This window comes from Helianthus annuus, chromosome 16 (genome assembly GCF_002127325.2).
Source record: "Helianthus annuus cultivar XRQ/B chromosome 16, HanXRQr2.0-SUNRISE, whole genome shotgun sequence".
Classification (NCBI taxonomy): Eukaryota; Viridiplantae; Streptophyta; class Magnoliopsida; order Asterales; family Asteraceae; genus Helianthus; species Helianthus annuus.
In genome coordinates, this window is record NC_035448.2 from 29,489,990 (window position 1) to 29,517,847 (window position 27,858).

At 42.1% G+C, this 27,858-nt stretch overlaps 3 protein-coding genes and 1 long non-coding RNA gene across 4 annotated transcripts; 3 read left to right on the top strand and 1 right to left on the bottom strand.

Moving 5' to 3' along the window:
* The first annotated feature begins 12,825 nt into the window (after nt 1-12,825).
* On the top strand, nt 12,826-16,406 carry LOC110915938. Its single transcript, XR_002579368.2, has 2 exons — nt 12,826-12,958; nt 16,073-16,406. It is a non-coding gene; the product is annotated as an uncharacterized LOC110915938 (long non-coding RNA).
* A 1,774-nt stretch (nt 16,407-18,180) lies between these two features.
* Nucleotides 18,181-19,559, top strand: LOC118488344. The gene is made up of 2 exons (XM_035985762.1): nt 18,181-19,399; nt 19,514-19,559. Exon 1 carries the CDS (start codon nt 18,427-18,429, stop codon nt 19,186-19,188), a length of 762 nt encoding a protein of 253 aa, XP_035841655.1. The 5' UTR covers nt 18,181-18,426; the 3' UTR covers nt 19,189-19,399; nt 19,514-19,559.
* A 692-nt stretch (nt 19,560-20,251) lies between these two features.
* On the top strand, nt 20,252-21,616 carry LOC110919180. Its single transcript, XM_022163457.2, has 2 exons — nt 20,252-21,123; nt 21,196-21,616. The coding sequence occupies exons 1-2, from the start codon at nt 20,305-20,307 to the stop codon at nt 21,523-21,525; spliced, it is 1,149 nt and encodes a 382-aa protein (XP_022019149.2). The 5' UTR covers nt 20,252-20,304; the 3' UTR covers nt 21,526-21,616.
* Nucleotides 21,617-22,143: 527 nt separating this feature from the next.
* On the bottom strand, nt 22,144-27,141 carry LOC110919181. Its single transcript, XM_022163458.1, has 3 exons — nt 26,412-27,141; nt 24,351-26,120; nt 22,144-24,260 (listed from the first exon to the last, which is right to left on the bottom strand). Exons 1-3 carry the CDS (start codon nt 27,139-27,141, stop codon nt 22,144-22,146), a joined length of 4,617 nt encoding a protein of 1,538 aa, XP_022019150.1.
* Between the last annotated feature and the right edge of the window lie 717 nt (nt 27,142-27,858).

Genomic DNA, 27,858 nt, shown 5'->3' on the forward strand with positions numbered 1-27,858 from the left:
CCTCGGCCTTCTTTGCAAACTTTGGGCAGTTGGGCCGAATGTGACCTTTTTCTTTGCAACCAAAACACGTTGCATCCTTCATTTTCTTGCAATCCACAGCCTTATGATCTGTGGACTTGCAGATTCGACATCGTTTCTCCGAAGACTGGGATTTTGTTTCAAACCGACACCTCCCAAAGTGGTGTCTCCTACAAATCTTGCATCTGGGTTTCTCACCCGACTGATGATCACTTTTCCTAGACCCCGACCCTTTCCTGTGGTCGTTGTTCCCTCTATGTCGCTTCTCAGACCTTCGTGAGGTGTCATCCTCACGTTTTCGTTTGTTCTCCTCAGAGCTCTTCATAGCTCTCAATCTAACCACGTCTTGAGTGAGGGAGAGGGATAGATCTGCTACGGATCTAAATGTTGTAGGTCTTGAAGCTTTAACACTCGCCTTTATCTCCGGTGCCAGACCCCCAATAAATCGAGCGATCCTACGCGGCTCCGGGGTCACCAAGTAAGGCACTAAACGAGACAACGTGTTGAACGTAGTAAGATACGCTTGACAATCGAGGTTCTTCATAACTAAGGATACAAAATCCGATTCGATTCGTTCGACCTCGTGCTGCGGACAGAAGTTCTCCTTGATCAGTGCTACAAACTGATCCCAGTTCATGCTATATAGGGCGGCCTTACCGGCAGCTTGAAGTAGTGACTTCCACCATGCTAACGCATCTCCTTTGAATGACTGGGACACGTACTTCACGACGTCCCTATCAGCACACCCGCTGATATCAACTACAGTGTCCATCTCGTCAATCCACGTCATGCAGTCGACGGCTCCTTTTTCCCCAGTGAAATCTCTGGGCTTGCAAGATACAAAGTATTTGTACGTACAGGACCTGCTGTACGTGTCACGTTTCAGTTCAATCTCCTGCTTTGGGACGCTGCTGTGGTTGGAGGAATGATTGTCATCCTCAGCTTTCTTCGGCTCACTCTTTTTAGACGGCGGCTTACTATGAGCCTCAGAATGAGTCTTGGGCTTTGCGTGCGTTTCCGTTCGGGTCCTACTCCGAGTACCACTAGATTCTTTGAACTGCCTATCCATAGCCTTGGCGACAGCATTATCTATCAGTGCTTGCAATTCTGCACCGGTAACGTGAATCTTTGCATTATCTGAGCGTTCCCCAGAATGACTGTTGGTTTCTTCCGATTTGGCCATCGTAGCTTTAAGCTACAATAAAGGACAAGGTCTTATTTAGAACCTAACAGTATTATCGTCCTAGACGATTTATTAACCATGGTATCAAAAACCTTAGCAGTTAATTTAATAAATTTCATTCAGGCTCTTATTAGCAATCAAGGAATGAAAATATATATATTGGCACCATAGGCCTAGTCACAAGGACAATCACTAAATTATAAATTTAGATTTTTATAGGATTATAAATTGTATAATTAAACAAATAATCCTTTACTAGACAGAGAGTCATAAACCACAACTGTCATTACATAACATAGTTATGACCCGTAGGTATCAAGCCATTAATAGACTTGTGTACAGATATAATCTGTAGATATTTCTTTACTAGGCAGGGAGTCATAGACCACAACTGCCACTATATGACCTAGTCATAACCCGTAGGTATCAAGCCATTAATAGACTTGTATACAGATATAATATGTAGATAATCTTTTACTAGGCAGGGAGTCATAGACCACAACTGCCACTATATGACATAGTCATAACCCGTAGGTATCAAGTCATTAATAGACTTGTATACAGATATAATCTGTAGATAATTTATTAAAAGGTGGGTCGTGTGATTCTACAGATCACGCTTAGCCCAGAATGTTAACATGTTCTCAGATGTTAACAGGGAGTTGAATCCTTTCAACCAGGTTTTACCATCAGGGCCAGGCCTGTTAATAAGGCATTCAGGCTAGGCTATACCTTACTAAGATTCTTATAAAATGGCAAATCAAATAAAAATTGATATTTTCCATTATTTTAATATTATTCATGCATATAAATAAAATGATAAATTCAAATTAACCATTTAAATTTCCAATAAAATACCAGTACATATTTGCCCTAAACGGGACTTTGAAATAACATGGATAACATGAATAACAGGCCCGCGCAGGGGCTAAACAAGTAACAACAATAACAAAACACAATAAAGCAAACCCACGCAGGGGTCAACAGAATAGCATACCCACGCAGGGGTAGAATAAGATAGATATACCCACGCAGGGGTAGAGTACTGGAATAAATGTCCACGCAGGGACATGAGTACATGAAATGATAATCGAAGGATTCAACGATCCTTCTTGCTCTTACCCTTGAGCAAATCGAATACCTTCTGGAACATGCCACGGTTGTGACGGCGATCATTTTGCATCTCCCGTCGCATGCTATCAATCCCATGCAGGATTTCCTGAACCTGCGGTGGCGACATCATAGGCGCCGGTGGTGGTGGCTGGTAGTGCTGCGGCTGCGGCGGCTGGTAAGGCTGCGGCTGCGGTGGCTGCTGGTAACCCGGAGGGTAACCAAAAGTAGATGGGCCGGCAGCCCAAGGGTCTCCAAGTGGACCACTCGGTGGGAGTGAGCTATAGTTCACAGCTTGCCAATAAGGGTCTCCCGTGTAATCATAACCCTGAGGGAATACATGCTCGAACGGGTTGAACTGAGCGGCACTAGCATAAGCCGGAATCGGCTCTCCAAAATTCTGCGGTGGCAGGGGCGGGATCGGTATAGAGGTAACCTCCGATACGGGATGCTGAGACTCCCCTGTCTCGGACTCCCCGGGTAGAGACGTGTAGCGGCTGCTACTAACACGTGGAGGGGTGCCTATGCGAATCCCTCCGCGCGTAGACATGCGCGCGTTCCTCCTCGGCCTCTGAGGTGGAGGAGGTAAAACTGGCGGCGGCGGTGGTGACGGAGTGATCACGTCACGCCACAGGGCCTCAGGTAGGTCCTGCGGTAGAGGCGGCTGCTGCTGGAGCTGCTGCGAGTGGTGCTGTGAGTGCACCGGCGAACCATGGAGCGATTGGAGCATCGGAGTACCATGGAGTGATTGAAGCATCGGAGAGTTGTGGCTAGGGGTGAAGTACCAATCATGCTGCTTAAACCTCTCCTGGAAGCTGTCCCCACCATTATAGGGTGATCCCCTAAATGGCGACCCATCCGATATCTCAATCGGGTGGTTAGGCGTACCTGATGGTGGTAGCGAGGGGTCCGTATCCTCGTCGACATCCATCTCGTGACCACCAGAAAAGTGGTCCTCCGGTCCGAGTGGGTTATGGCCCACTGGCTCCTCCACATAAGCATTAGGGTTATACAAACCCTGGTAGGCTGGCGCTGGATACTGGTGCGGTGACTGCTGTAAAGGTATGTAGGATCCATGCGAACCATGGGGCCCATTCTCCGAGTGGGGCCCAAACGAGTGGGGTAAAGACGGTGAAGTGCTGGCGGACACCGAGTGTCTAGCAGGCTCGGCGAAAGACCTCCAAAGGTCGTTGGCGGCTGTGTTGTGCGTGGCGGATGGTGCTCGCCTATGTGAGGGCCCTGCCTCATGGTCGTGGGTAGTAGCAAATCCTCCTCGACCTCTCATTCTTGGCGGCATAGTGATCCTGTCAAAATCAAACAAGTTGCACAACAATATATATAAGACAATGCAATAATAAATAAATTAAACGAAAAGTTGAACATCTCCTAAGTTCTTTGTCTAGACTCGAAAATCGAGGAATGTGCATTTGTGTAACTGAGATTAAACACATTAGGATAGTGTTTAATTCACTCAGCGTTGGCTCTGATACCAACCTGTCACACCCCCATTTCCACGTGTCACCGGTGGGCCCGGTGTGGGGTACAGTGACGTAGTTGGCATCGTCATAGACAATCGACACAATATAATAATGCACAGCGGAAGCAGAATAGAAACATTTCAACTTTTAAATAAAGTGTAATAATAAATATCACAATAGTTGAAATGGATCCACAGGCGGATCAAATAAAATAAGATAAAAATAGTTCAACAGATAATTGTCGTCCGAGCTTGCGAGACTATAGTGGACGCTCTTTAGGAAACAACCAGCCTATTTCCGTATAGTACCTGCACTTAACCTTTTGGGAAAAATACGTCAGTTTACACTGGTAAATACAAATCGACTGACTCATTTTGAAAATGATTGAAAATTTATTTAAATGCACAAGGCATAAATATTTTTATTAACTTGGGATATTTATATAATATAAACTTGTGAACGAATTACATGCACTTATATCTCTGGTGGCCCGGGATCTACTGTCCGGGCTAGAGATTTAATTGACACACCACATCAAAGAGTTATACACGACGGGTGTACGCCTACACCCCGTGCTCTGGTCGTGGCCATCTCGTAAGATAATGCCAAGGATATCCGGGACACGGTCAACAACCCCCCAAAGCCTTTAAGTAAGACAAAACTGTTTAAACGAAATCACACAAGCTATTCAAGACTGTACACCCATAGGGCGCATGACTTGTGCGCCCGATCAAGCGGTATTTTAAATACCGTACCCCAAGCCCGTATAGGGAAAATAAGTCAAAATGTATTTACCTGAGCAAGTATAAGTCACAAACGATAAGTGTTGGTAGCTTTTACCGGGCTTCCTAATCTGGAACAAAGGTTTATAATTAACCTATTAGATTCCTAACGGCCTTTTATTTAAGCTTAAGCTTTGACCGGTTAGTTTTAGGAATGATACGGTTTACGCACGATTAAGCGAAAGACCGGGTAGAATGTGATTTAGACCCGACAAGTTTGAATACTTGTATAATATGGGTATACTAAATACATTCTGGATTTTGAGATAAAAATGATAATGTTTGACCCGTCTCGGTCAATTTACGCAAACTAGTTACGTAAACCGAACCGAACGCGAAAAGGGCGATACGGGTAGCCAAAAGATTCAAATGCAAGTTCCCTGAGATAATATGCTTAAAATATGATATTATATCAGTAAGTTATGTTTTATATTGCCCGGGATAATTTTAAACCCAATTTATGCCTTAGAAGGGCATTTTGGTCATTTAAAAGATAATAAAAGGGTAAAATTATAAATCTGAGTTTCGGGTCTGGTTCATACAGTAAATATACTTAATATAACATATTATATCAGTAGGGTATGACCCATATACCAAATTTATCATTTAAAACCAAGCTATGCACCGTAGGGGCAATTTAGTAATTTCACAAGGGCTAAAAATGCCAAAACTGGAAGTCTGAGTTCATATACTTATACTTACTGTTTTTATATGAAAATATGCTAAACACATCAGTAGGTACAAGTCTTATATGTTAAAAATAAGTATAACGCTTACTATGCGTTAAAAACGCTAAAAATGCGATTTAAGGACGTTTTCGGGTTTTCAAATAAAATCTGAGATTTTTATATTTCCAGAAGTCTTATAATAATTTATTCATCATATAAAATCAGTAGAAAAAGGTTTCGGGTCAAAAGGATGTGTAAAACTCATTTTATGGCTAAAACGGTCAAAACCGACATAAGCCGAAATGACTAGGTGATCTAGGATCCGTTCAGCCAAAAATTAATTAAAAATCATCAAAATTCCCAGAATATTATAATACATTAGTTGGTAGAAAGTTTTGTACCAAAACGTGGCCAGAAACGGGTTCTACGCAAAAAGGGCCGTTTATGTAAATTTATAATATAGTTTTACGCTAATGGCCATAACACACAATCTGGACCACCAACTGATCCGAAACTTTCGGTGCAAGTTTATATAATAAAAATAAAGATTTCTATCCTTTCACTTTTCCAAAAATCCCGTGTTAAATCAAAAAGGGCAAAATAGTCAACTTTATGCATAAACCGGAAACATGCATTCGAATAGGCTAAGCATAGACTCAATCAAAGAAAATTCCAGAAAGTTTAACTAAAATAAAAATAGTCAAAAATACTTTCCAATACAGATCTTGAACATGCATGTACGAATCCGAATCGATAGTCTACTAAATAATCGTTTTACAAGACTTTCGGTTCCGATTCGTGTCTATACTATAGATCGTCGAGTTGATGATGATTAGAACACATTCTTATATGTATTACAAGTCATTTTTAAGGATCAATCAGGTTGCATGTCATCTATATCATTAATCATGTCATTTTTCACAAAAATCGCTTCTGTTGACTTTTTAGAAATAGGTTTGACTCGACATTAAGCATGCATGTAGTGGGAATCAGTTAGTACCCTTTAGAGGGTTTGTTTCCCACATAAATACCAATCTATAACAAGTTTCAATTCGAGAAAAGACTGAAAGAAATCCGTTTAATCAGAAAGTCAAAGGTTATGAACACCCAGTTTGACTTTTATCAATAATCACTACAAAAACGGATTAGAGAACGAATTGAAGGCTTACAAAGGTCCTAAAGATGTTTAGTGGACACTAGAAGTCGGCCTTGATGATCAGATTTCCTCCAGAGAGCTTGCTTGAAGTTCTTGAATGTTGAGAGCACTTGTTCTTCAATTGTAAATGACCAAAATGAGATCAAAACTTGATTTAAACCCAAATTTTCGAGGCCACTGTAGTTGTAGGCATGCATGGCATGTTATTGGTTAAATTGGAGGCAAGATACAACTGTAAGGCACTTGAATTCGGACTCAAAATGACCCAAATACGATTTCTGCACGCTGGGCAACCCACGCGGCCCGCTTGGGCTTTCCCAGGCGGGTCGCCTGACCCCTTGTTCAGCCAAACAACTTTCAATTGTTGACAGCTTTGACCCCTGAACTTGTACGCGATGTTTCGGCTATTTTTCTCGACCCGTAAACCCCCAAACTTGGTTTTTAAGAACCTTAGGACTTTTACCAACATGGTAATGCCCTCGGATAACTTTGCGCTCAACCGAAAAGCCCTGAATTCGACGTTGACGCTTTTAGTCCCTTAAGTACGGTTTTGGCCATAACTTTCTCATACGTTGACGAAACTTCATGAAATTTTTACCACATATTCTAGTGAGTATATTTTAGCTATACAAAGCTTCGGGTCTGCCAAAAGTTCACTCAGAGGTATAAATTGAACATGTTGACACTTTTGGCCCCTATAGTTTACAATACTTCACTTTTGTGCAATTTCCGCGTCGTATGATCCATGAACCATCCGTTAAAGGTTATAAACATTATGTGGGGTTATCATAGAGCCTATTTATCCATTGTTGACACTTTGGACCCTTACGTTCCATAGTTTTCACTGTTTGTCACTTTTAGTCCCTCTAAAGTATGTTTTCTCATAACGGAACCTTATGACACGTGTCAAGACATTATTGGACGAAATTTTTCGAGGTGTTACAATGAGACTTAAATTTTTTTTTCCAACAAACTTGTCTCATAGACGGGTCTGAGCAGCCTTCAACAAATGTTCCTTAAGCCTTAGAAAATCTTTCAAAAAACAAACCATCATCAACAGGCTTACGAGCCAAAATTAAACCAAGTAAAATGATAAATAGGATAAGTGTTATGCCTTCTTGTTAAAGATACCAAGGCTAAGTGACTGCGGCACTGAACCCTTCAAGGTATAAGTAACATAAGGAAAACAAAAAACCAACAAAGACAATCACAAAAACAAAGCACAAGAAAAGGAGCAAAACAACAACACAAAAAAAAAAGGTTGTATGAAACTTAGAATTAAAAACACCTAGTAAAGCACCAAGCCACAAACTTCAAGCAACACCCGGAAGCTTCGAAGGCTTCAAGCCGCAAGTTGCTTAACCAAGTTGTTTTAGAAAATACACAACACAACACAAAACAAAGGCAACATAAAAAGTCACAACATAGCACAAATACTAGAAAATTAAAGCATAGCATAAGGGGCCTTAAGGGCCTTAAAACCTACAAATTGTTCAACGAAGCCTTCAAGGCTTCAACCACCATAGGGACCTAAGCGGTTCCCTCCCAAGTTACAAGTTTAAAAACATACAAAACATGAAATTGTTTTAAGTGCTAAGAAAGCTAAGAATATATTGTTTAAACACCAGCAGAAGGCTTCGAAGCCCCAGAACCATCACTCTTACCTTTCTTGCCCTTCTTTGCTTTCTTGGCCTTAGGGCCACCATCCCCTGCAACCACTGAACCTTCAAGGCTTGCTTCCTTGGAAACATCCGTGTCCTCCGAAAAAGTCTCTTCACTATCACCTGAACGAGAATGCTTCTTGGAGAGGGAATCAAGCACTTCAGCACAAAACCTTCTCATTTAGCCCAGCTGGTTTCAGCCCCTGTAACACCGAAAGAGGTTTACTAAAGCAAGAAAGAACTTCACTTACATAAGGGTAAGTCAGCCTTTCCATCTGATTAACAGACTCCTTAAAAATCTCAGAAGATTCAGGGCGAAACAAAGGAGATTGTTCTAAGGCTTGACCAGACTCGTGAAGTTTGAAACCAGCAACCAAGCCCAAATGTTTCCCATAGTTCAGCAATCTCGTGTAGACCTCCCCAATGGCAGAGTTAAATTCAGTAGAGTGAAGGAGATAAGTGACAACCTGCTGGAAGCTTTGCTCAATAAGCCACTGGTTATCAGCAGTAGCTTGAACCACAGAAGCCTTTAAGTCTTCATTTTCTTCAACAAAGGCCTTCTTCTGAACAACCAAGGCTTCCCTTTCAGCCTTCAGTTTCAACTTATCCGCCTCAAAACTCTTCTACAAATCACTAATCTCAATCTCGTGCCTGCGGGTCAACTCACCAACCTTCTTAACCCAAGCTTCCTCCTTCTTCGAAAAGCTATCAATATCCTTTTTCATGACAGCCATAGAAGCCTTCATCTTCTCCTTCTTCTTTGAGAACTCTTCATACTCCTGCATCCCCTTACGAAAGGGAGTGACACCTTCAGCCACTAGGGCAGAAAGGTTGCAGGAGCTCAACATCAACCTTGAAAGCATGGTGTCACCCTCCATCTCTGATATGGCACCTCGAACACCAGGAGGAGCAAAATTTGCCAACACATCAGCACAAACATTGGCATCCTTAAAATTGTCCCCAACCTTAACACACCAATTTGGAACATAAACCTCATCTTCACTCAAACCTTCAACATCCTTACTTGATGAACCTTGAACAGGGGTTATTGTAACCTTCTTACTTGAAGCTTTCTTCTTACCAAGAACAACTATGTTCTTCTTAGCATCAGGGCCTTGACCCTCAGAAACTTCAATGTCATCACTCAATTCCACAGGATCAGAAGAAGTGGATTGAGCAGCACTTTTCAACATACGACGAGCATAACGATGGGTCAAAGCCTTAGGAGCAGCAGTCTTGGTAAAACCCTTGACATTTGGAACACTAACATACCCCACATCTTTAAATCTGTGTTCAGAACCCCTAGCAACTGCATCATCACCCTCTGCAGCTTGAGCATCCGTAAAAACAACACCTGATGTGTCGTCACTCTTCACAAAATCCAACGCAGACATGACTGCAAAATTCATAAGAAACAAAACATAAGCAAACAATTCAAAGGAATGTAAAAAAGTAAAGCAGGGGAAATGCATACCCTGACCACTCCTCATAAGAACCGGATCCCGATCAGGCTTATCCCACAATTTGCTAATACCCAACAAAACTAGCAAACGTTCAGGAAAAGGCTGAACCCTTGAAGGACATTCCCGGATGGCCTTAAGAAAACAATCATTCAAATCAGACTCAGAGGGTTCCGGTTCATTGAGAATGGCGTCTGGGTGTCTCCACACCATTTTAAAGGGAACAATCGACTCTGAAACTCAGAATAACCGATCTTTCCAGGCACCAAGGGTGGTAACCATGGAAGAAATCAAACAAGTGTCGACTTTAGATGTTTCGAAGGTAAACCAATCACCGTTCTTCGCCAAACGGAAGAATCGGCGGAACAACAACAAAGAGGGATCATAACCGGAGGCCCGGCATAAAACTTCAAAATGTAACCCTAGCCATACCGTTTGGATGGATTTGACCAAACGAAACTCGGTAATACTCTAAAACATTCAATACAAAGGTTGAGAATGGATGACGAAGATTGGAGAACTCGAAATGGCGACAGTATAAAGCAATAGACCCAGAAGGGCATTGATCAACGGACTTGTCACAACCCGGTGCAACCGGATTGAATTTTAAACCAATGCCCCATTCCATACAAAAGGCCTCTACTTCCTCTTGAGTAAGGCGAGAAAAACTAACAGAAAGATCCTTACATGCACCCATGATTAAAACGATGAACAGAAAAAGCGAAGAAAGAAAGATGATGACTAACCTGAACGAAGGAAGAAATCAACGGAAACCTTGGAGAAGATAAGTGAAAAGTTATCAAATGTAAATAAATGAGAAATAAATATTAAAAGAAGAAGTTATAATTACCTATTGTGTAATTACAACCGCCGCCTGAGAAACTGCCACGCATCACATCAGTTGTCATTTCAAAATTCAAATTCTCAACTGCTCCGAACCCCTGAAGCCTCGAAGCCTTTAAGCAATAAAAAACAATGTGTAAAAGTCAGAAGCATTTGAGCATACACCACAAACACCTCTGACTTGGGGGGCTGATGACGGGGGTAACCCAAGCCTCAATAATATGGCTAAACCATATAACAACTCAAAAGGTTTAATGGTTAAAGGGATCAAAACTCGCGAAACGTTGTAAGCAGAAGAGAACAAGCACAGTAATCAGTCACATCAACTGATAACTCACCAACTCAGCCGCCAAAGTGGCGTGTGCAAAAGAGAACAACCTTTTATCCGCAGGTCCAAAGCCTTCAACCCCTAAATGGGTAAGCCTCCTACTGCAGCAGAGGTTCACTAAGTCAAAGGTTTCCCCTTTGGGAAGAAACATTCTCTATAAATAACATTACATATCATTCATTTAGGACATTCCTGATCAGTCTGGATCTTCTATGATCTCTGATCTTCTCTCTTGTCTTTCGAGAACTTGCTTCATGCATACTTCTCTTCCTTACTTCAAATTATAAAACTTTCCTTGCCCTTATATCTGAGGCTGAACCTTCTTTAGCCAAAGATATCAAGTAAACAACAAACATAACTAGTGAACCTCCTTCTACGTCTAGCAAATGTAGGGGGACTCCACGAACCGCGTTAGGCAAACTTCAACCCTTGAAGCCTTTTGCCTATCCAAACTGTCCACTACTCCTGGTCTTATATTTGTTGTAACAACAGCGTTATAGGTCTGACACACCCATCCAACATTTGTTTTCCCAGGATGATTGAAACAACACATACATACATACACACATACATACATACATACATACATACATACATACATACATACATACATACATACATACATACATACATACATACATACATACATACATACATACATACATACATACATACATACATACATACATACATACATACATACATACATACATACATACATACATACATACATACATACATACATACATACATACATACATACATACATACATACATACATACATACATACATACATACATACATACATACATACATACATACATACATACATACATACATACATACATACATACATACATACATACATACATACATACATACATACATACATACATACATACATACATACATACATACATACATACATACATACATACATACATACATACATACATACATACATACATACATACATACATACATACATACATACATACATACATACATACATACATACATACATACATACATACATACATACATACATACATACATACATACATACATACATACATACATACATACATACATACACACATACACACGTACATACGTACATACGTACATACATACAAATTTTCGGTTTTCAAACTGGTTCAGTCACTAGGTTTGGTTGTACACACCATTTGTTCCAAAGTGTTAGTTTTCACAAGATCGTTTGAGATACACTTGACATGCTACTTACGTATTTTCGCAAATCTATGTATGCTCACCAATTTCTTTGAAATTAACTCATTATTTTCGACATGTTTCAGGTTATAGAGTTTGATAATGTTATATTGTTGTTGTTGTTATTATTATTATTAATATTAGTATTATTATGCGTTATGTCTATTTATTCTATGTAGACGAGGATGCATGCCAATGTCTGGTCTTGTCTCTAGGAATGACCATGAAGATACACACGTAAGGGTGCTTCGTCAAAACAAAGTATTGTTGTATTTTTTGTTCATTTGCAATCAACTCGTTATATGTATTTGTGATAGGTAATCATGTACTTATTAATATTTATAATTTGCCGACTGATTATTTGTATGTATGAATAGTAGTCAATTGATTATTTGTATTTGTGATTTATGTTATTTGTATTTGTGATAAATAATTAAAAAATATTTGTACTTGTTTTATGTAACGGATAGCCTAGCTTTTATGCGTTTTTTGGTATTTTGTTTTACACGTTACAAACATTCCCATACTTTGTCATAACGCCAATTGCCAAATGTGCTTAGAATGACGCTATTTTTACTATTATAAAACTCAAAAAGACAAAACAAAACAAACATCTTGCTATTATACCCATAGATATATAGATTTAAATTAATATTTCTTATACAAAATTTGTATTTTTATAGCCATTCAAAAACAAAAAAAGAACCTTATATTATTGAGAAAAGACACATTTAGTTGGTGGAAAGAAAGAAGGGAATATTTATATTTATGTTATATATTATTTGAATTTAGGAGCAATAACCTTTTGGAAGGGCACAATTTCAGTAGCTTTTGACCTATACCTTAATTGTGACCAGGTTCAATGAACCTTTTAATACCTAAAACTAACACCCTCCTATTTAATCAATTCCACAAAGCTTATAATTTCTTCCTAAATTTCATCATATTTATTTCCCATTTAATAATTAATTGATTTTGTAATATGCAAGGAGTCTGGTGTTTTCAGTCATCTGAGACCTCTTCTTTCCTGCTTCTCTCAGGTATCTTCTGCTCTATTTTTCTATTTTTAATGTTAAAATAGTTATTATATTGTTATTTATATGGACCGTAATGTATATATGATATATAAAACGACCAAACATTTGTCGTTTTTTTTTTTTGGTAAACTAGTTGATAACTTGATACCCAGAAATAGGCAATGCTATATGATCGATGATCACCATGATAGTTGATAGTTATTAAAGCTATGGATAAACTTTATTTATTTAATTTTTAACGACAAATTTTGAATCAGTGACAAATTTTGGATCACTAATAAACTTTATTAGTACTCACCTTTTGATCTTTCATTTGTAATTTGATGAGAGTGTTAGTGTTTTATTTTTTTTTATTTGATTGGTCTCTTGTACCTCTATAGTGTACGTAGGGAGATCTTTCATATCTTTCGAGATCCACCCGACAGTATAGAGTAAAAAAAGCCAAAATAAGTGATTTTGGTATGAAAACCGTCTAAAACCGCTTAAATTTTATAAAAGTAATTTTTAACTGTCTGTAAAATGTCGAGATTTTAGAGTATGTGTAGCGGAGATACTCCCATACCACCCACGTTGGAGGCACAAGAACCCATCAATCTGATATAACAAGAAATATTCACATTTAATGAAAAAAAAATCTAAAACACATAAATCGGAACCCTAATATATCCATGATTTCTTCAAATACTCTTTGATTAAATATAGTTACTCTTTCATGAATTTCTGTATAATAAATTAGTATCACTTTCGTTGTATATGTTCGAATAAGTGTTTTTTTTTTTTTTTTCGTGTAAAAATCACCACCTTTCATCGTATAGGCATTTATAGAAAAGAGTATTAAGTAATCTTAAATAAAAATAATTTCAAAATTTACGATGTTTTAATGGAGATTTGGGAATAAGCGTTTGGTGATAGAAATGATAACAAGTCTTTGGTTAGTGATCATGGGATTTGATATTGAATTTTGACACATGAAACACGGGTTATTACAAGCCCACCAAATTGGTGGGTTCTTGTGGGTTTATGAGAATATATCTTTTTCTCCTTCTCGCACATTCCATTATTTTTTTTTTCTTTTGTATTTTGCTTTTTTTTAACGGCAAAAGTTACATAATCGGTACTTTTAAATTACACCAAATTTACCTACTGCTAGGAATTGAACCCTTATATCTCTCTAAGGGGCTGTTTGGTAGCCTCTGAATGGTCATTAAGAGGCTACCTCTTAATGGAACCATTAACAATTTTACCAATGAGAAGGTAGAAGAATGTGACATGTGATGATTTACCATTCAGAGGTTACCTCTTAACCATTCAGACTTGAGATTACCTCTCATTCATTCAGAGGTTTTAAACCATTAAGATGTAGTATCTGAACGTTCATTAAGAGGCTACCAAACAGCCCCTAAGAGTCACAAAGACTCTACCACCCCACCAAAGTGATGATGGTTTCTTTTGTATTTTGTTAAGCCTTTCTATCACGACTAATAAATTAAACCACATTTCAATTTAAAAAATAATAATTTGTTTTTAAATACCATACATGTTATTCTTATTTTTCTAGAGACAACCATTTTGTATATAGTTTCTAAAACCAAAATTTGAAAGGTTATGGGGTAATACAACTTAAAATTACTTGGTAGGAAAGTAAACGATCCTCCCTTTTCATGTGATATCTGAAATCTGATTGCTTGAAGCTTAAATCAAGTTTGACCCAAGCTTGATAAACAACTCTCTTATATATAAGAGTTATTGAATATTTTTTGAACGGCTAATGAATCCTTCAAATTGGTTACTAACGAAATTCACCACAGCGAGATACACTCGTCTTTGAATCGAGGAAAACCCTTACCTAGGGCCGGAACCCATGAACATTTGCCCGAAGGCACGACAATGCGGCGAGATAAAACCCGCTTAGTTCAAGGATTGAATTAGCGATCACCGCCTAGTCTATCTCCCAATTAATCTCGACTTATATCTATTGGCCGAGATTAATCCCAATTAAGGATATGTTTAAAGACATTCCTAATTTTGAACGTACTTCAACAATCTAATACTAACTGAATGTAAACCCAGATAGTATTTTGATAACATAGCATGTAATAAAAAAATTTAAAGTTATGACCACATAAGCATGCCACGTCATCAAAAAACTAACTGGGCTAACATTCCGTTAGTATAGGATCGTTGAAGGAAAATACGTTAAAGCTAGGACTGTCTTTAAACATTTCTTTAGTTGAGATCAATTCCGGTCGATAGATGAAAGTTAGGATATTAAAAATTCAATAACCCTTTTACAAATGATTGTTTTAGTAGCGTATTCAATTTCGGATCCATATATTATTCCAATTACCCTTTTACATAACCATGCCATGTTATAAAAAAAGTTAACGTTTTGCCACATAAGCATACCATGTCATCAAAATAATTTTGTTGCTACATAAGCATGCCACGTCATAAAAAGTTAAAGTTTTAGCCACATAAGCATGTCACGTCATCAAAGTTAAAGTTTTAACCACATAAGCATGCCATGTCATCAAAAGTTAAAGTTTTTGCCACATATGCATGCTACATCATCAAAAAGTTAATTTTTTGTCACATAAGCATTTCACGTTATCAAAAAACTAACTGAGTTAACATTTAGTTACTACGGGATCGTTGGAGGCAAAAATACGTTCAAAACTCGGACTATCTCTAAACATTTTTTTTGTTAGGATTAATTCCGCCCAATAGATGAAATTTATGATTATTTAAATCCAATTACCTTGTGTAAAAACTAGATGTTTATTTATTTATTTATTTATAATGTATAGTTATTTATTACTTTTTTCAAGTTAGTATTATTTTATGTGAAACACATACGTAACCAGGTTAGTAAATTTATTAAACTAAGGTAACTAATAATTACTCTACTTATTTGTTTATTTGTATCATTTGCAAGTTAACTCCGATTTGCATCAGATTTCATTCATATATTTAAATATATATAGTTAACCATTTACAATATTTTACTCTCTATAAGCATTGATTTTCTTTTCATTACGTATTATTCTATCTTTAAAATGTGTCAACATATGCAATAAAAAGGTTGTGGAATAACCAACATTGAACTATTTTATGCAGATGAACAAACAAAGAACTACAATCAAAATGCGGGGAAAAAGCCTAGCCTAGACATTGTTGATACGCAAACAGCGGATCCGAGGGGTTGAAGTTGATGAAGACAAGGCTATGCTCGTTATCTTGATCGAACAATGTTGCGAGTTCCCCTCTAAGACTTCAAACTTCCCACTTTCACAATGTTGAGTTCCCCTCTGAGACTTCAAACTTCCCACTTTCACAACTACTTCTTTCGTTTGTTGGAGAAGTCGTTTCGTTATAGTATAACTTATGGAAGAATGTATTTTCACACTTTATTCTTCATTTAAATTATTGATTGAAAAGGTAATACATATAACTCGTCACCTTTCTTCAAAAGTCCAAAATCACTCATTTATGTGTAATGTTCCTAACCCATCACTCAAGGGTGATTGGGATTGGGTGACATGTTAAGACGGTTTTAGGCCAAATAGGTTCTGAACAAAACGGTTCACGTTAAAACATATTGTTTTAAAAAAGTAATAAATTGGTTCAGGTCAGAAAAAAATTTATATAAAATAGACACGCTGAGATTAGTATTTTAGAGTAAAAGTATCAAAACAAATTCACACATTATACTTTTTATGGTGGTTAATGTCGCCGGCTAGTGGTTCTAGAAACTCGGACAAGTCAAGTTGGGTGACATGTTAAAACTGTTCGGGTCAAAACAAGACTTCAAAATAGGTTGTTTTAAAAAGTAATAATATGGTCTACACCAAAACGAGTTCTAATCAAAACAGACACGCATTGAGATTAGCCGTTTTATAAACATAATTGAGTTTTTAATCCACTCGGTCCACCTAAATTTACACTTATAATTACGACTAGTGTTGAAACAATGGTTAACACCAAGGATAACCAAAGGGGTCGTTTCACTTATAGGGTTCAACCTCTTCTCTCGCTCGTATCCAAGGCTCGAGATCTGCAAAACAGTAAACACCGTTAGTCTCGTTAAGAGGGGAAAGGGAGGTTTTCCCTCTTAACCAGGCTCCGGCGTGAGAATAAGTACTGTTCCGAGATGAATAAAATAGTGTTTGTATAGAGTGAGTAAAGAGAGCCAAGATCCTTAACCTGAATGATGAAGGGTTCTATTTATAGCCGGAGGGTGAAGAAGGAGGAAGCAGCTGTGCCAGCTGTGGGTGTGCGCCAGCTGTCCGACCAAGGGGAATATCCTCTTGGTCTGCTCTGTCAGGGACGGCATAGTGGTACACGTGGCGTCCCTGCATTCGACGGTGTTGGGCACCTCGTACTGGTCATGTCAGCCCTGCTCCCTGGATTGTCGCAGGCCCATGTGGCTTCCTGTGTATGGTGCCACGTATTGTCCTTGATGTTGGGCGAGGCATCTTTGATGCCAGCTGGGCCTTATCCGGTTGTCTTCTGGAAGCTTCTAGAAGATCCGGATGATGTGGATGCCTTGTGTGCACAAAAAGTGGTGTGGTCCCTGCCATGTAGGCAGGGAATTGGGACCATACCTCTTCAAGTCCCCCCAGTCCAGTGTGCCTTCTAGTTGAGTTGATCGTCTAGGAGGGATTCTGGACTTATGAGAGTTGTGGTTTTTATGCATCGCGTTGGAATTGGTGAATATAAATTGAGCCGAGTGGACGCATGCCGCGTGGGTCTTGGCCTTTGAAAAAAGTGAGCCAAATGGACGCATGCCGCATGGGTTTTGGCCTTTGAAAAAGGTGAGCCAAGTGGACGCATGCCGCATGGGTTTTGGCCTTTTGAAAAAAGTGAGCCAAATGGACGCATGCCGCATGGGTTTTGGCCCTTTGAAAAAAGTGAGCCAAATGGACGCATGCCGCATGGGTTTTGGCCCTTTGAAAAAAGTGAGCCAAATGGACGCATGCCGCATGGGTTTTGGCCCTTTGAAAAAAGTGAGCCAAATGGACGCATGCCGCATGGGTTTTGGCCTTTTGAAAAAAGTGAGCCAAATGGACGCATGCCGCATGGGTTTTGGCCCTTTTGTGCTTTCTTCTGTTTGAAGTTTGGTGGTTATGGGGAAGCGTTTGGTGTGACCGTCTGACATCCCTATCTTTTCGGAGGTGAACAGTTGCTTTTGCAGTGACTTTCTGTCACATCAGCAGACCCTGTTGCCCATGCTTCTCGAAAAATGAGGCGACGTCTTCTCTTTCCTCTGACGTGTCGGCCATCTATTGGTTACTTTTCCTGCCTCCTGACGTTCCACTATCTCTCGCATTTAATGCGATGAGTATAAATAGCAGAGCGGTTATTCACTTTCTTCGTTCACTTTCAAATTCTCAGTGCAATTTCTCTCTATCTTCTTCTCCTTTGTTCTATCTTTCACCTTTATTCAAGTCGTTTTCTTCTTGATTTTTATCATGGCTGATAAGAATCCTACTCAAAAGAAGAGGAAACATAAGAGTAGAGCACCTCCTGGTCCTGACCAGGCCCAGATTAACTGGAAAGAAGATGAATTCCAGAACCTCGTTAGAGGACATAACTTTCGATCTGAGTGGGGGGCTCGATATCCTCCGTCTGGATCTACTGCACTGGATGCCCCCCCTGGTTTTATCACTTTATACGCTGCTTTCTTCCGGGAAGGCAATTTTAGGTTGCCCATTACTAAGTTTGTTGCTGACGTTCTGAGAGGTTATGGTCTTCATATTTCTCAGATAAATGCTATTGGGCTCCCCCGGATTACTCACTTCGAGTTTGTTTGCCGGTCTTATCGAGTTGAACCGACGTTTCCAATGTTCAACACTTTTTATAGTGTTTCGTATTCCAGTGGGTTCTACTCTTTCCAGGCTAGGATGGGGGTCGCTCAGGTGTGTTCGGTGCCGATAAAGGGCATTCATGACTGGAAGCAAAAGTTTTTCTACATCCGTCGCGGTGTGATTCCGACGGATATGTCGTATAGGCATGTGGAACAAGGGGTTCCCAGGGTGGATGTTCTTCCCAACTATGGTGATCAAGACTGGTTTAAGAAGATAACTGCGAAGCCGACGGCTATTTCTCAACTGGATGAGATGGCCTTGGTTGGTGCAGGGATGAGTTTGTTGTGGGTTCCTAAACATCCGTTGGGTCAGCCTGCGTATAGCCATAAGGGCAAATGTATTGTTCTTTCATGTCTCATCTCTTGATTATTTCCCTTTATTTTTATTATGTGTCCTTATTTTTGTTTCCACCTTGCAGTTGGTTATAGTTTGCTGAATGCCTTGGATCCGAAATCAGCAGGTGCCATGGTTGAAGCTATCCAAGCTGATGGGAATCCAACGTGGTTGGAGCAAATACATGACCGTTTTCTTCATCCTACCGATGCGAGTTTGAGTGGATACGCCAATGAAGTTCTTGGTGAGGATGATGAGGACGACTTGGTCGACTCTGGTCGAGAGGAAATCGTTATCCTTTCTAGTGGAAGTTCTGACCGGGATGTTGAAGATCTAATATCTCATTCCGCGCGTGCAGGTACCACGCCTGGTGGTGTTGCTGAGCCGGTACATGGGTTTGCTGAGGGTGATGACGATGCGGAGGCATCTGTTGGTCCGTCTGCCCAGTTGGAGACGAGTAAGAGGGCAAGGACGGAGAAATCTGTAAGAAAGGAAGGGAAGAAAGAGGGTGGAGCTGCTGGATCTTCTCGTAAGCAACCTTCTACTCTTCCTTATCTAGATTATGTGGTAGTGTCTGATACATTGTCTGGCCTAGGCCCTGGGGAGGTGCGTCAAGGGTCTGATCCTGACGATAAAGCTACTTTAACTGAGCACATGAAGAAGAAGGCTCTTGATGATCATAAGCGTCATCTTGATAAACAAGCTGCTGCCCTTCTTGCGGCCAAGAAGGCCAAGCTTCAGAAGGATGCCCCCCCAGCCCCTTCTGAATCTGAGGTTGATTTGGGTGTATTTAGTGGGGGTCGAGGGAATTTGTTGGAGAAGATATTTGAGGCTTCTGCTTCCCGGCCTGGTAACTTAGTTTCTGCGTATGTTTCTGTCATCTTTCATTTTGTCTTTTTTGCTAATTGTAATTTTGTGGCAGAATCTAAGACTAGCAAGAAGCCGCGGCCAGTGGATATTTCTCAGATTACTCCACCTACCTCTCCTCCTTCGAGGACTGTTGGCTTGACCCCTCCTCGAGATGATGCTGATGTAACTGTGAAGGGCGGTGAAGGGTTTGAAGGTATATTTGAGGGAGGTGACGCTGCGGGTGGTGATGTTGGCGGTGATGCTGGTGGAGTTGATAAGGGTAAAGGTATTGAAGTGGAGATGGAGTCTAGTGAGACTACTCCACAACAAACCATTTACACAAAACGTCCTCCCGTTGAAGGTGGAGCCACTTCTGGCTTTGTGCGGAGTCCGCACTTTGAACAAAATCCTGGTGATTCCTGGGGTAACCCGGCTTGCGATGATTTGCCGCACGTCCCCCGTTGGGGCCTTACTCAGGGCTCTCGCATGAATGATTTGCAGAACTGTAAGGAGTTCTTCTCATTATCCCTTCCTCCTGCCGAGAGGATGTTTCAGAAAAACCGCAGCCGCTTTGCCCTTATAGATGATCATGTTACGGCTGGGGTTAACTTCTTTGCCACCTCTCAGGAGATTCTTCGTGAGTGGCGTTCTATGGGAGAAGAAACTATGGCGTTTGAGGAGGCCAAGAAGGCATTTGCTGAAGAGAAGGAAAAATTTAACACAGAGCAGAAGGGTCTGCAATGGCGGGTTACTGAGGCTGAGCGGAAATTTGAAGAGCAGAAACGGTTAAACGAGCAAAAACAAAAGGATTGGGAGTCGGCATGTGCTCGTACGAACGCGGAGATGCAGTCGCAGCGTGATGCTATTGTGCGGCTGTCCGGTGAGAAGACTGCTCTCGCGGAAGAGGCTCATCAAGCGCGTCTTGCGGCGGAGAAGAAGGAAAAGGAGTATATTGCGCGGATAGATAAGCTGGAGCTTCTTGTGCAAGCGAAGACTTCGGAATGTGAGGCTGCTCAGCGTCTTCTTGATGAGAAGACGGCGGAGTGCCGTGCGTCTGAGCTCCTTGCTGAGGAAGCTTCAGCTGATAGTAGGTGGCTGCTATCTCGCGGTGTTCCATTGGTAATGTTCTTTGCCTGTTCTACTTTTGTGTAGTTTTTTCTGTTATCTTATTCGACCTTGTTTTTCATGCAGCTTGCTGATCGTATCTTGAATTCTCCTGAGCTTGCCCAATACATGTTTGAGTTGGGTGGGGCAGGTTATAATAGTGGCCGCAAGAATGGATATGCTGAAGGCAGGTGTGCTGCTGCAAACAATGAGAAGGATTACAAGTTTGAGCTGTATAAGGCTGATTGCGATAATGCGTATGCGAAGAAACGGCGAGAGTTTGCAATGCTTGATTTTGCCGTAGTTAAGGCTGCTGGTAAGTTGGCCCTCAAAGCGGATGGGGTAGCTTTGTTAAAGAAGGCATTGGGAGAAGATGATGCTAGCGGTGCGGGTGGTGCTGGTTCCAGCCGCACTTAGTTTGGGATTTCCGGCCTGTGTGCCGCGTACAGCCTTGTATGGGCTTGTAATGATGTTTCAAGACAATTTCTTACTTTGCACTTTTGTGTACTTTGACAATTGTTTGTTGCTCTGATTGTGTTTATGCAAATTTTGAAATCGTCATAATATGTGCATGTTTTAATTACTTTGATTAGGTGTCGCGAATGAATGATGGCGCTGACAGGTGATGTTGTGTTATGACAACGTTTTTATTCTGTCGTTTAAGTATGCGCGCTTGTATGTGATATACGAAGTGATCGAGTTGCAGGTTATTGTGTGAGCTCGGCTGGGGTTGCAGCCTTGGGAGCATTACAATGTTTAGTTGCCTTGCTATCGATGTTTTCGTGTTTATGTGGGCACGAAGTTATGTTTTTTGGCGTTTTGTAGGCTTTGGTTGTGTTTCTGACCCGGCTGTTCACTTGGTTGTGACGAGCCTTGGAGGTCTACAACGTTTCCTATGGTCGAGCCATTGATGTTTTCGTGTACGCCCGAAGTAATAAATGCAGTTGTGACAAAAAATTTGCATGAAATAAAGGTAGCCAAACACTTCTTGTATTAAGTAAATGTGTCGGCGATTTGCCTTATACGATTACATGTTTATATGTAGCATTTTCGTAACTGTTGGGCGTTCCAGGTTCGTGGAACCTCTTTGTCGTTCATGGTGCGTAGCTTGTATGCTCCCTTGCCGAGGACCGCATCAATGATGTATGGGCCTTCCCATTTGGGAGCCAGTTTCCCTGGTTTTTCTGTGTTGGATGCTTCATTGTCCCTTAAGACATAATCGCCTGGGTTGAAGGTGCAGATCCGGACTCGGGAGTTGTAATACTTTTCAAGCTTTGATTTGTACTTGGCTTCATTGATTGCAGCCATCTCCCTTCGTTCTTCTAGGAGGTCTAGATCGATCCTCCGTTCTTCTTCGTTATTGATCAGATTCATGGAGAGCATTCTTGGAGATGGGAGTCCGATTTCTGCTGGGATCACAGCTTCGGACCCATAGACCAAGCTGAAGGGTGTTTCTCCATTGCTTGTTTTGGGCATTGTTCTATGGGCCCACAATATGCTTGGTAGCTCGTCGACCCACCCTCGTCTTTTTTCACCGAGCCTTGCTTTGATGCCATCGACGATGCTCTTGTTGACCGCTTCAACTTGACCATTCCCTTGCGGATGTGCGACCGACGAGAAGGTATGTTCGATGTTTAGTTCCTTGAACCATCGTTCGAGATCATCTGCTGCAAAGTTTGTACCATTGTCGGTGATGATTCGGAGTGGCAGGCCGAAACGGCATATGATTTGTTCCCAGATAAAGCGTTTAACGACTGCCGACGTGGTTGACGCAAGTGCTTTTGCTTCTACCCACTTGGTGAAGTAATCGACCGCGACGATGATAAACTTGACTGCCCCCGGAGCTTCTGGAAAGGGGCCCACCATGTCTATGCCCCATTGCTGAAAGGGCCATGCGGTTGTTACAGGCACCAACTCATTTTTTGGACGCATGGTTTTTGGTGCATGCCGTTGGCAGCCGCTGCATTTCCTTAGTTCTTTCACGGCATCGAGGTGCATTCCGGGCCAGTAGTACCCGGCGTTCATTACTTTAGCCACTACCATGCGTGGCCCGGCGTGGATGCCGCAGATGCCCTCATGTACTTCCCGGATCAGATAATTTGCGTCGTCGGCGTCAACACATCTCAACAGAGGGCCGAGATATGACTTTCGGTACAATATCCCATCCGCCATTTGATAATGTTCTGATTTATATTGGATTTTCCGCGCCTCGGCTTTATTTTCTGGGAGTATCCCGGACTGTAAGTACATGATGATGGGTGTCATCCATGACGTGGTTCCTGTTTGGATGACGCTGACTTCTCGGAGTGGCACAGACGGGTTGCTTAAAACTTCTATTCGTACGTCTTTGGCTAGGTGCTGAAAACTTGTTGACGCAAGCTTGCTTAAGGCGTCTGCTGGCTTGTTTTCGCTGCGGTTTATGTGGTGCACCTTGTAAGAATAGAAAGTTTGCAGCAACGTCTTTGCCTGGTTGAGATAGAGTGCCATGATGTCGCCCTTGGCTTCGTATTGACCGTTGATTTGGCCTGCCACTAGCATGGAGTCCACATGTGCCTCAATATGTCGGACTCCCATTTTGATTGCTAAGCGCAAGCCGGCCAGAAAGGCTTCATACTCTGCCTCGTTATTTGTGCTCTTGAAGTCCAGACGTATGGCGTAGGTGAACTCGTTTTTGTCTGGGCTCACTAGCCGCAGCCCCGCACCTGCCCCATCTTCGTTGGACGCACCGTCAGTATACAACATCCATGGTTCTTCGATTTGTTTTTTCTCTGCTTTCTCCATCGCCTTGCATTCTCTGTCTTTGTCATCGGGGACTTCCGTCATGAAGTCTGCCAAAACTTGGCCCTTTATCGACGGTCGTGGTCTGAAGACTACGTTGAGTCCCCCTAGCTCTATCGCCCATTTGGCCAACCTTCCTGATATTTCCGGCCTTGCTAGGATATTCCCAATATTGTAATTTGTTAACACGTGGATGACGTGATTGGCGAAATATCGGCGTAGCCTTCTTGACGCGTGAATCAGTGCAAGGACAAGCTTTTCCATGATTGCGTATCTTGTTTCTGGGTCGGTTAGGGTTCTGGACACATAATACACAGGTGTTTGGACACCTTGTCGATCAACCAGCAATACGGCACCGACGGCCCTGTCGGAAGCTGAGAGGTACAAAACCAAAGGTTCTCCTTTGTTAGGTGCGGTTAGAGTTGGCAGCTTGATGAGACAGTCTTTCATCTCGCGGAACGCGCTTTCTGCTTCCGGAGTCCATTGGAATTGGGTTTTCTTCATGCAGTTTCGTAAGGTCTTGATGAATGGGAAGGATTTTGCCGCGTGATTTGCTAGGAATCGATTGAGGGCTGCCAATCGTCCTGCGAGCTTTTGCATATCTTTGATGCTTGCTGGTGAAGGCATCCTCTCTATGGCCTGGACCTTTTCTGGGTTCACCTTAAAACCGTCTTTGGTGACTATGAATCCCAGAAACTTTCCTTCCTCCATTCCAAATGAGCATTTTGCTGGATTCAGTTTGATGCTCACGCTGCGCAGCGTGTTGAAGGTTTTCTGAATATTTATCAGCATTGCGCTCTCCTCCCTGCTCATGATTACCAGATCGTCCATGTATACCTCGATGTATTTACCGATGGCGTCACTAAATGTTTCGTTCATCAATCGTTGATACGTAGCACCGGCATTCTTTAAGCCGAACGGCATCTTGGTGTAGCAGTATAGCCCCGTTGGCGTGCGGAATGCGGTTTTATCCTCGTCTTGAACAGCCATCTGGACCTGGTGGTATCCCTTGTAGCAATCCAGAAAACATTTCCACCGAAACGTTGCCAAAGAATCTATTTTCTCGTCTATGTCGGGCAACGCATAGCAGTCACGGGGGCATGCTTTGTTCAGATCCTTGTAGTCGACGCACATTCGCCAACTACCATTCGGTTTCTTCACCATGACTGGGCTTGCCACCCACGTTTGGTACCGGACTTCCCTGATGATTCCTGCGTTTAGCAGTTCTAACACTTGTTCCTTCATTGCATCATGTTTGATGTCCCCCAGGTGTCGTTTGGCATGCACTACTGGCTTTGCATCCTCTGAGACGTTTAACCGGTGTTCCGCAATGTGCCGTGGAACGCCAACCATATCGGCTGGTGTCCAGGCGAACACATCCATGTTGTCATGCAGTAATTTCTTTAGCGCCGCACGCGTTAGGTCAGACATTGCGGGTCCCAGAGTGACCGTTTGTTCTGGGTATGCACTGTTCAATACCCATTTTTCTGCCTCTCTGCGCGGTGCGGGCTTGCTTGCTTTTGCCGGCCTGATTTCGTCTGTTGCTAGCACTTCCTTGCTTGCGTATATCAACGCAACGCCTGTTTCGGTTGGAAAGCCTATGGCAGAATGTGGTGCGGAACAGATCATGCTGAAATCTCCTTGGGATTCTCGTCCTAAAAGGATGTCATGTCTTGAATGTGCCGGTAGCACCATGAATGTGACTTCTTCAGTTCTTGAATTTCTCCCGTCGGAAAGCAATACTGGGAAAGATATTTGTCCTAAGGGAAAGACGGCCTCATTGCAGAATCCAGTTAATGGGTAGTCAACTGGTTCTAGGCGCGCCTTATCCTCTTGGTCGAATTGATTGAAGCACTGTTCATATATGATGTCTGCGGTGCTTCCGGGATCAATAAAGATGTAATCTGTTTGGTAGTGGCCGATCACACCTGGAATGACTATTGGCCGCTTTTCTCTTGGACCTCCCCTGACAACTGGGAATACTACTTGCTTCTCGCGCCATGAATCATCCTGCGCGCGTTTGTTGTAGTTTTTTCTTGGTCGCCGTGGTCCTCCTTGCACCATATGGGTTTCTAGCTTTCTGAGCTTCTTGTTGTCTGGACCTTCGTCTCTTCGTTGTATCTGGCGGTAATCGCGCTTTCCTCCTTTGACTAAGTGACCGAGCTTGCCGTCTCTTAGAGCTCTTTCGATTTCTTGTTTTAAGCTGAAGCAATCATCGGTCAAGTGGCCCGTGTCTTTGTGGAATTCACAGAAGAGATTTGGGTCTTGACCCCTTTTGTTGCGCATCTGCAAAGGTGGCTTGAATTGATGGTTCTCTGTAGCTAAGACTTCAGAAGGTGTTTTAGTTAGTGGAGTCCACTGCTTTTCTCTATTTTCGCGCTTTACTTCTTTTCGATGGGCTATCTGATTGATCGTATGGCGTGCGTCGTCCCGTGGGGGACTTCTTTCTCTGTTCCCAGAAGCCCTCCAGGGTTGATTTCTACCCCTTCTGTTGTTTCGATCGTGGTGGTTGTGTGCGCGCTGACGGTGATCGTCACCGGTCAGTTGCCTATCTGTCTGCGCAATGGTTTTGGCTGCTTCAATGAAGGTTTCCCAGTCTTTGGGTCCTCCGTCGCGCCCTTTGATTCTTTTAACCAGATCGTCGCATTTGACTGCTCGCATGAAGTGTGCGCGCATCATTTTTTCCGGTATGTCTCCAATTTCCAGACATTCTTTGTTGTACCTCGTAATAAAATCCTCTACGCTTTCGTAGTCTTTTCGGTATATGTTCAGACAATCACCTGGGTCTCTGGCGTGTCTTCGCTGTTGAGAAAAGTGTGCTAAGAATTTTTCTCGGAAGTCGACCCATGACTTGATTTTTCCAGCTGGTAAATTGTCGAACCAGATGCGTGCCGCACCAACGAAAGTTTGAGCAAACAAGTGACACCATGTTGGTAGGTTCCAACCACCTGTTGCTCCTGCGCCTTTGAACACCTGGAGGTGATCATCTGGATCCGTCAACCCATTGTATTTACCTACGTTGTGCGGTAACTTTGTTTTGTCGATGGCCGCGCACGCGATTTCTGGAATAAATTTTGAATTTTCAGCCATGTCCTCAGGACGATAGCTCAGGGTGAAGTCGTGTTCTGCCTTGGGGTTGTACCCCGCGCGCTTGGTTGGTTTGTAAGCCTCATGCTCTGGAGGAAGTCTGCTAAACACTGTGGACTCTGCCTTGTACGTTGGGTCGTCTTCCTCCTCTTCCCATTCTGTATTCATGTTTCGTGCGCCCAAGCGGGCTTGGATCGGTCTTCGTTGCTGATTGGAAGTTTGGACGAAGTTGCTCTCTGTTTCAGCATAGGTATCGCGCGTGTCTTGTATGCTGGGTCTTCTGACCTGTTGCACTGGTTCTCTTTCTGGTCGTAAGTTCCACGCGTTTGTCTGCTGAGCCGTGTGTGTACTCAGAGACCTTGGTTGTGGAGTTACGAACGCTGATTGGTTAGCCTGTGCTTGGAGCAAGGCTTGTTGTGCGCTGAGCTGCGTATAGACAAGGTTTATAGACGCCATCTGTTCGGCATACCAGGAAGCCAGAGTTTTTCCTTCGGGTAGCCCTAAAAGTGCAGAATAGTTGAGTTGTGCTTGTTCCGATGGTGCCGAAGGGCCTGGCCCATGGCTTACAGTCTGCATCGGCGGTGGGGTTTGATGTAACATCCCCGTTGAAGGTTGGAGAGCAGCCCCGTTTGTGGTCTGAGTGATAATTCTTGTTGGTGTTTGGAAAATGGGTCCAGTTGTGGTCTGGCTAGCAGCTCTGGACGCACTTCCAAAAATGGACGGGAACTCGTTGTTCAGCTGGCCTTCCTGGATGGTCTCGTTCCTTTGACTGCGTTGGACGTGTGCCGTGTCCGAAACGAGTTCAAAAGAAGAGATTTCTCCGTCAGCTGGGTGTGAATGATTCTGGTCTGCCATTTTTACGAGTGTTTTCTAAAAGAGAAAAAG

Excerpts from the sequence above, each read along its gene's own strand:
- LOC110919180 (XM_022163457.2), top strand. The coding sequence starts at position 20,305 with ATGGAGTCTAGTGAGACTACTCCACAACAAACCATTTACACAAAACGT. Across the intron at positions 21,124-21,195 it reads TATCTCGCGGTGTTCCATTG|CTTGCTGATCGTATCTTGAA; the intron begins GTAATGTTCTTT and ends TTTTTCATGCAG.
- LOC110919181 (XM_022163458.1), bottom strand. The coding sequence starts at position 27,141 with ATGAATACAGAATGGGAAGAGGAGGAAGACGACCCAACGTACAAGGCA. Across the intron at positions 26,121-26,411 it reads ACTGACCGGTGACGATCACC|ACACGGGCCACTTGACCGAT; the intron begins GTCAGCGCGCAC and ends AATTCCACAAAG. Across the intron at positions 24,261-24,350 it reads ATGGACTCCGGAAGCAGAAA|CTTCCGACAGGGCCGTCGGT; the intron begins GCGCGTTCCGCG and ends TGTACCTCTCAG.
- LOC118488344 (XM_035985762.1), top strand. The coding sequence starts at position 18,427 with ATGGCTGATAAGAATCCTACTCAAAAGAAGAGGAAACATAAGAGTAGA.